Source organism: Cicer arietinum, chromosome 1 (assembly GCF_000331145.2).
Source record: "Cicer arietinum cultivar CDC Frontier isolate Library 1 chromosome 1, Cicar.CDCFrontier_v2.0, whole genome shotgun sequence".
NCBI lineage: Eukaryota > Viridiplantae > Streptophyta > Magnoliopsida > Fabales > Fabaceae > Cicer > Cicer arietinum.
Genome location: NC_021160.2, coordinates 54,278,180 through 54,288,093, shown reverse-complemented (window position 1 = coordinate 54,288,093; position 9,914 = coordinate 54,278,180). Strand labels below are relative to the sequence as shown.

The 9,914-nt window shown below is 30.8% G+C and overlaps 1 protein-coding gene across 1 annotated transcript; it reads left to right on the top strand.

Moving 5' to 3' along the window:
• Positions 1-330: 330 nt before the first annotated feature.
• LOC101505929 (pollen receptor-like kinase 4) lies at positions 331-4,464 on the top strand. The gene is made up of 2 exons (XM_004488915.4): positions 331-2,147; positions 3,735-4,464. The coding sequence occupies exons 1-2, from the start codon at positions 785-787 to the stop codon at positions 4,379-4,381; spliced, it is 2,010 nt and encodes a 669-aa protein (XP_004488972.1). The 5' UTR covers positions 331-784; the 3' UTR covers positions 4,382-4,464.
• The last annotated feature ends 5,450 nt before the right edge of the window (positions 4,465-9,914 follow it).

The window sequence follows — 9,914 nt, the reverse complement described above, 5'->3', positions numbered from 1 at the left end:
TAATAATATTTTAATATGACATAAATTCGTACAAGTTTACATTCGATTCCACCTATACAAAACAAATTTATTACCCTCTTGTTTAACTATGTTTCATATTCTAGCCATGCTCTCCCTTTCTCAACTTGACGAGTCATTAAAAAAAATTAAATTAGTGAGTTCAGATCAAGTTTATATTTTATTATAATATAAAGGACATTAATTCTTCTTATTTATCATTATAATAAAAAAAAGTATATATATTTATATGATAGTGAAATAAGGCACAATAAAATCTAATGCCATTATGGATGTTAAAATATAATGATGAAAAAACCAATGTAAGTGAAAGGACGCGGTTTGACAGCTTAAATTGTACATGTACGCTGAAAAGAATGAAAGAAGAAAAATTAGAGGACCTCCTTAGACATCTCGCGCACACAACTCATGTTCTGATGACACCCAAAAAATTAGCGCACTTTGAGTTTACTCCTTTCATTTGTTTGTTATCAATATTTCCTTCCTTACTCACCATATCACGACATACTTTTTCTTGGCCCCTAACAACACCATCCCCCTTGGCCCTTTTCGGCCCTTTGACTACTAATGATAAGAGATGGTGATGTTAATTATTAATATCAATAATAATAATAAGAAAAAGATAAAAGAATCACATATATGCAGCCGAATACAACCAATACCAATACCCTCTTAAGAATAAGAGAATTATTATATATCTGGCGAGCGGGTTTTGGCTTTATCATCTTGATATCCTCGTTATCTTTATCTGCGATTGCCATTGTCAATGCTAATGGGCGCGCGCTCTAATTCAATTGTGCGCGTACCTGCAGCATATAATTATAATGTCAAATCCTTAGTTGTTTGGATATTATTACTTTCATGTGCAAGCATGTCAATGTCATATTCAGATGTTGAGGCGTTGTTGAAGTTCAAGGATTCATTAACAAATGTGGTGGCCCTGAGTAATTGGAATCCATCCATAAACTCAAAACCACCTTGCTCTGGAAACATTCCTAATTGGGCGGGCTTGCTTTGCTTGAATGACAGGGTGTGGGGGTTACGCCTTGAGAGCATGGGGTTAACCGGAAATATCGATCTGGGATCTCTTGCTTCAATGCCGGCATTGCGGACACTTAGCCTAATGAACAATACCTTTGTGGGTTCCTTACCCAACATCAATATGTTGCCCAGTTTGAGGGCCCTCTACTTGTCCTATAATCATTTCTCGGGGCAGATACCCGACGATGCATTTGTAGGTATGCGCAGGTTGAGGAAAGCGTATTTGGCCAATAACGAGTTCACCGGTAAAATTCCTTCCTCTCTTGCTACCTTGCCTACTCTCCTCGTCCTCAGGCTTGACGCAAACAAGTTTGAAGGTCAAATCCCCGATTTTCAACAGAAGAATAACAATAATAATAAATTGAAGATAATAAACTTGTCTAACAATGATTTAGAGGGTCCCATCCCGCTCAATCTAAGAACCTTCGGTGCCTCTTCTTTTAGCGGAAATGTGCGTCTATGCGGGCCGCCTTTAACGAATAAGTGTCAATTAGGTGGGGAGAGTAAAATGCTCGTCATGAAAATTTTACTTACTGTGATCATGATAGCATTTATACTAGCCATTGTGATTTCAATATTGGTCATCTCCCGCTTGAGGTCTCAAAAGCAGCTAGATAAAGTCTCTTCTGCAACCTCAACAACGTTCCATGTGCAGACCTCCAATAAATATGTTAATCCACCTGTTTATGTGAAAACCAAAAGCCTCGCTGAACACTATGATCCTCGAAGTCCTAAGCAGGATCGTCATCATTCCAAGAGAGGAGAACAAGGAAAACTTATATTCCTCAGACAGGATGGGCTCAAGTTTGATTTACAGGATTTGCTAACGGCGTCTGCTGAAATTCTAGGTAGTGCCTCATTTGGGTCTTCCTACAAGGCTGTGATTTTGGATGGTCGGGCTGTGGTTGTCAAGAGGTACAAGCAGATGAACAATGTGCCAAGAGAAGAGTTCCATGAGCACATGAGAAGGATGGGAAACCTCGACCATCCCAATGTTCTACCTCTCCTCTCCTATTATTATAGAAGAGAAGAGAAGCTTTTGATATCTGCCTTTGTTCACAATGGTTGCTTGGCCAGTCATCTTCATGGTATATATGCTTATAATTCCATTATACCTATAAAATATCTAAAACGATCATTAAAAAGGGAAATTAATAGAAAAAAGTGTGGAATTAATGAGAAATTAATCTAGCCCCTCTCTAAAATATCGTAGGAGAAGAAATTAAATTACATGCATACAGTCGTTATACTAATTTATTAACATATGAATAAATATAAAATTAAAATCAACGGTTGTATTGAAAATTACAATCGTATAATATTTATAAATTTTGATATTAATCTTTGACTATTTTCTATGTAATTTAGATGCGTCAAGATTAAAATTATATATATTTGCAATGTTGCTATTAATCTTGACACATCTTGTTCATATGGAAAATAATTATATACATATTAATGTCAAAATTTATAAATATAATTTATACAATAATAATTTTCAATTCAATAATTGATTTTAAGAAATATTTATCTATATAATATTATTAAATAAATATAATTATTAATATAACTTTTTTTTATTAAATTAGTATAACTTTTCGAATGTAATTTAATTTGATAAATACATATATTTATCCGTATATGTGTATGTATACGGATTATATAGAACCCAACAATGCTGATATAAATCTCAAAATGTGTATCATAGTAATTTCTTCCTAATTTTAGAATACAATAAGCAACAATTGTAGGTGATTATTTAGGCTCCAACCTTAATCAGTTAACAACTCCAACAAATACATAACTGAAAAATACGTAAGTCTAAATATAACCAAGGTCTTATTGAGTAAATATGTTTATGGAAATGATATTTATGTGGATTTCAAATAACACTAATATTTGTTATGTCCATTTACTAGCGAGAGTTACCCGTGGATAGTAACATTATTTGTTAATTATTAAAAAAATATTGCAAAAAATATATTTTAATTGTTTAAGTTTAGCTTAATTATGTGTTTTAATTTTTTTTTCTGAGTCAATCATTTAAGTTATATATATTTATTACACCATTAACTTTTAAGATATCTTAAATTATGCATACAGTCTTTTAAATTTGAATTTTTTTTCCGAATTACTTTCATGAAATATTAAGATTCAATTGTAATATCGCAACAAGTTGAGTCTCTAAGTTACTTTGCATTTGAAGAAGTTAAAGACATTGATTGTGTGGATATATCTTTATTATTTAAGATTATATTTGAATTTAAATTGTTGTAGAGAAAATTAATAAATATATATATCATTCATAAGATTTTTTCTGAATGATTAGTATGAGGGACGTACTGGTGCAGCATTTGATAAAAATTTTAAATGATTAGAAGCTTTCAATTGAATTAATTGCTGTTGAAATTGAGATAAAAAACTAACGGTGTAAAAAAAATATAACTTAAAAGATTAAATCAAGAAAAAAAAAATTTAATATTCTAAACAGAAAATAAGTTAAACTTAAAAAGACTATCAAGATTATTTTTGTCAAAAATATTATTAATTATAATAACAAATAAAATTGTTAACAAAAAAAAAACCAATCACTTTACGATCACATGAAGATGGAAAAAAAACACAAAATGTGTGTGTGGTTAATTAATCGATGGTTTTGTTGCTTTTGCTTGTAGGTAACCACAACTATCAGAAGCCAGGACTTGATTGGCCAACCCGTTTGAAAATTGTGAAAGGTGTAGCTAGGGGTTTGGCTTATCTATACAGTGCACTCCCTAATGTGATTGTGCCTCATGGTCATCTTAAATCTTCCAATGTGCTTTTAGATGAATCCTTTGAGCCCCTACTAACTGATTATGCCCTCAGTCCTTTGATCAATCTTGACCATGCCCAAAAAATCATCATGCCTTACAAATCCCCTGAGTATGCTCAACTTGGCCGCATTACAAAGAAAACCGATGTCTGGAGTTTTGGGATTCTAATATTGGAGATCCTAACGGGTAAATTCCCAGAGAACTATATCACAAATAGACATAATAGTGATTCTGATGTAGCTAGTTGGGTAAATGCAATGATTACCGAGAAGCGCACAAGTGATGTATTTGACATAGAGATGGGAGGAGTAGGAAGTAGTAAGGCTGAATTGCTCAAACTCTTAAAGATTGGCCTCAGTTGTTGTGAGGAGAATGTGGAAAGAAGGTTGGACATCAAAGAGGCTCTCGAGCAGATTGAAGACTTGAAAGAGGGTGTAATTGATACTGTACTTGGAGAATACTCTGCGTCTCTTATCACCCCCGAAAGGGATGCTTATAGAGCTGTGTGATCAATAATTGTTTCATTTTAATTGGAAGATTTCCCCTTTAAGATCAATATACGCAATTAAATTTGAATCAATTCTTTCAATTATTTATTAGTTTTTGTTTCTTTCTGTCTACGTGTTTTTCTTGTTAATATAATCTAGGTATTTGCAATTGTTTCTCTGATTCATTGAACTCTGCGTTGTATATTGTTAATTACTTTTGTTAGTTAGGTTTTAGGAAATCAATCTATCTATTTCTTAACTTTTTGTATCAAACATTTTCTCAATCAATTTTAAAATCTTAGTACTTCTCATTTGTACAAAGCATGCATGTCTTAACAAATATTGTCATTCACAAACTACATAATGTTGAAAATTAGTAAATATTTATCTTTTAACCAAGACGGCAAAAAAGAAGGCGCTCTTGACAACATAAAATACGTCCCCATCAAGCCTCGATCCAATTAGAACTAAGGATAATTTAGCAATATAACTATACAATAATACAAGTATATATTGTAATTGAGAAAGACAAAGATAAAAGTAGCAACTTGAGACAGCGAGCTAAATATTAGACTAACTATCAACGCCTAACAACTACCTGAAATTTAAGGCTTACCATTAACAAACATAGGATACGAAAAATGTGTAATATCCTAATTTTTAATAGTGATATTATATTTTTGTTTTAAAAGATTTTATTGAATCAAATACGATAAAATGTTTTTCTCTTAAATGATCTATAAAAAGTTTTTCTTTTTAAAATCAAACATATCTCAAAAATCTTTTAAAGAGAATTAATTAATAATGCGTTTCAAAAATAAGAAAAAAACTTTCAAAATCAAACATTTTTATTTCAAATATAAATTACAATAGGGTAAATATTAAAACAAACTACAATGGTTACCGACACTGATAATTCGACTAGCCCTATGTTGATCATACATTCTTAAACGGTGGCAATTTGATACTAACACCCTAATGCAATGTTTATCTTACAATTTGGGTTGTGCCCTAAACAACCCCCACAAATTAGCTTGTAGGGTGAGGACTATCCACCACTTATAACCACTTTGTCAGATCTTATTTTATTCAATGTAAAACTTTTTAACACACTTTTTCACGTCCAGGACTTGACATTTAGACGTACTGAGTGGTCTAATAGCAGTGCCCTGATAGAAAGTGGCACAATAGGTCTTGGATATGCTTTGATACCATCTTAGAATTTAGATTGGTCCTACACAACCTCCATAAAATCGGCTTGTTAGATGAGGGTTACCCATTACTTATAACCATTTTGTCAAACCTTATCTCATCTAATTTGGGACTTTTTAATATGTGCACATGATTCTAGAATTTCAAACCCTCTTCAAGGGGCATAAATCATAAATATACAGTCGCTAATAGACCGACATTATTTACCAAGGGACAGTCTATCACAGACCAGCACAGTGCAATCTATCACAGACCAACACAACTCAATAATCTTTGTAAGGAAATGGTGGATCATCCATTCGTGTGATACCACCTCATGACTCATCACGATCACCACTAACTATAAAATGCATGAGTATACTTTAACTATTTCATAACAATTATTATCTAAATACATTTATTAAAAAGATTATACTTTTAATACTCATTAAACACTACTAATTTCTTAACAATATTTCAAAGAGCATACTCATGACAATTTATTATTAATAATTTCATAACACATAGTAAATACATATGTTATCATTTATGAATACATAATCACATCAACACCATATATCGCATATTCAAACATAAATCACATAAATATGTCCTCATTTGCAAACTAAACATTTGGAAGGAGCTCTTACCTCTTAGTAAGTATCACCAAGTAGCTCAGCTAAAGCACAACTAAAACTTGTTCGAACTAAAACCTCAACTAGTAATCCTTAGTTCTTTGCAATTATCTCAAGTAGTGGAACAACTTTAAAGTTGGAGGTTTTGTGATTGGAAGCTTCTAAGTTGCTCGAAAATGAAGAAGAATGTTTGAGTTTGAAGAGAAATGAGAGAGGAATGTCTATTTGAAAAAAAAAAGTGACAGTAGATGAAGATGATGGTGGCCATGAATTGCTTTTATATGGAGGGAAAAATGTATTTCTCCTTCCCTTAATTAATCAACTATCTCAATTCGAAATTAATCTCTAAAAATTAATCACATAAATTTAATCATAAAATCTCACAATTATCTTTTATGACACTTAGTCATAATTGAAGTAACAATGTCGATTTACAAGGAAGGGGGGTTTGAATTGTAAATGTACCTTTTAAAAATTCCTGTTAAAAACTTAAGAAAACAACTCAAGATTGATCTTGGTTATGAAAACAAAAAACGGAGAACGTTTTTGGTTTCTATTATAAAACAGAGAACGTTCCTTGATTAGCTTAAAACAGAAAATCAGTTTGTGTTTTATCTTAGTTAATCAATTAAGCTTAATAAATAAAGAGATAGGATAGAGAATACCACACAAAGATATATCCTGGTTCACCCAACTTGGGTTACGTCCAGTCATCACACTGTGAGATTTTCCACTAAGTGTTTAAAACAAAGAACTTTCTTGATTTTACAGCACCTAGTCTAGATCAACCTTGATCTGTTTCAATCTCTATTACTTTCCACCCAAAAAGTAACAACAACACCTATATAACTTTGATAGGATTCAATACAATCTAAACAAACTATAAAGAAACTCTTATAGTTTGAGTTTTTACAATAAGATTGTTTTTTGACAGAATCTGATATATCTCAACTCTTGTTTGAGATTTGATTCTTTACAAAGAATTCAGTAATAATTAAGCAATCTGATATGAGAATTTAGAACTGCTTCTTCTTTGCAAAATTTGAGAACTTCAAGTATGTGTATGTGATTGATTTGTGGGATTTTACAGCACTTGAATTTCTTGTTGTATTCCTGAATATTGGCCTTCTATTTATAGGCTTTAGAAGCATTTAATGAAGGTCAAAAAGAGTTGTTGGTAGTGCTATGTATTTTTGACTGAAACCAATATTTCAGAATAAAAATAACCCAGCCTTGAATTGATTTAAAACTGCTTTGACTATTCTGTTACAGCTTTTAAATCAGTTTTGTCTTCTAGTTAAAAAGTCTTTGAAGTTTCTCCCTTAATCTTGGATGGTGCAGTTTCGATCTTGAGTCTTGAATGTAGCCAAAAGAAGTTTGGAGAAAGATTATAAGCCATTGCAGAAGAGAACAGACTGTTGCTGGAGTTATGCAAAAAATGGAGATTGATTATCAATCTGGATCTGTCATTTTGATCTTTCTGGAGATTTGATGATCAATATGGAGTTCCTGTTTTGATCATTCTAGATGTCCTTTGTAATGTCTTATCATATATCAAGGTTGACCAAACTTTCTTGACATTTTGATTTTAGAGTTCCAAACTGTTTTAATGTGACTGTTTCAAGTCCTTTTATTTTAGTGATCTGATATCCTTTTTGAGCTGGGATGAATCTTAATTGTTCCTTGCCATGTACTGATTCTATTTGAATGAAATTCCGAGGCAGAATCTTTGTTAAAGAGGTGGAGAATGATGGGTCAATATGTTGTGATGATCATTCTTGAAACTGGAGATCATTCTCTGTTTTTATGCAGAATGTTCTCGTTGCTGTCTTTTCTGCTTTGCTTGATTTTGTTCTTAATTAAATTCACTTAAAAGTACAAGTTAAATTAACATAACAATTTAGAATCATAATTAACTTTCTTAATTAACCTTTTTTTATTTTCATCAAAATTTTAAATATGGAGTTTGTCTCAACAATAATCATATCAATTACTTTCAAATTTACTTTAGTAGAAATATTTAATCTCATAGAAACTCAACTCGCAGATAAATATAATCATAAGTTAGGACTAATAAAATATTTGTCAATAATCATTTTTTTGCAAAATTAATTTGATTATCAAATAATCAAATTTAATATCTTTGCTTAGAAAAATATTATTCAAATGTAAATTAAACCTCAAACCATCCAATAACTTAAATAAAAATTTTTGTTGAAATCATAGATGTTTTAAAATTTGAAAACGATAAAATTGTCTATCGAATTCAAAATTTAAAATATTTTCATTTTTTAATTATTTTTACACATAAACCAAATAAAAATATTTTACCAATGAAAATATTATTTTAGTACTTTTATCGATAAATAAAAAGGGAACTGGCCATGTTTTTAATACAAGACATAAGTTAAAAAATACTTACGTAATGATTACTTTTACTAGGAGTCTTCTTACAACATGTAGGTTAGGTGGTTACCAGGTTGACGCATGATTATACAGAAAAATATAGTAGAACAAGTTTGTTATCAATTTACTATTCAAAAGCATGGTTATGTAACTTGTGTAAGTGACAAAATATCTCACATGACATTAAATTCGTGAATACCTTATCCTATAAAATCATTTCATTAAATACTAGATGGAGATAAAATATAATAAATATATCATATTCATATTCTATCGTATCTTTTACTATGTCCATCAAAGAGACCTTAAACGAGTAATCAAATGAATTTAAACAACAATGTTTTTTTTTAATCCTCGATTTTATGGATAAAATTATAACATATGGGTTGTCAAAATGAAGTCATCTAAAGTTTTTTTTCCCTTATGGGGGTATGTAAATCAAGACAAGAAAATTCCACCTTTGAGAGTTAATCACACAATAGCTCAAATCAAGCAACATGGGGAGGAGACAATGAAGAAGGAGAAAGTGGTTTCATGTTTGCATTCAACTTTAGAAAATGATGTATATACGTGCATCATGCATCTAAAAAAAAAGGAGAAATAAAAATGAGAAAATGTAAGACTCGTAATTTATTTATAGCAAAAATTAGAGTTTATTGTCTATGTGCGTCTTTTGTTATTTATTTTACGTTTGTTTACCGTTTACAATGTCTGTCTGTTTGTAAAATGTGTTGTAGTTGTGTTTGACTTGCAAATTTATCTATGAAAAATTGTCCGGATGTTTTCTTTGATGTTAAATGACTATGTGAATCTTTTGAAATTTTCGAAATTTCAAAAATGTTTTTTTATTGATTCTTAAAATAAACAAGCAAGATATAATCGGCACTTAAATTTTAATAGAAATTTTATATATTGACTATAATGGTTTAATTCATGCACCATTTAATTGATTTGGTTTTTTATGATGCAATGTAATTCAATTTATTAATATGATCTAATTAATTATATATTTTCCGTGCCCTATCTGCAACTAACGACTTAAAAGGTAATACTAATTTTAGTATTTGGTACAAAATAAAGTGATGGAAATCTTGAAGGCTTTGTTGATAGTGAGTGGGCTGGATTTGTTGATGATTCTAAGAGCACAACTCAATGTGTTTTTTCACTCGGGAGTGAAGTGTTTTTATGGAACTCAATGCTCAGATTGCAGCAACTACTTTGAATCAAGCTATTTGGATTAAAACCGTATTTGGCCAATCTGAATCATGTGCAACTAGAACCTATTGTATTATATATGGTGTCACAACAAACCAGTCATTTCA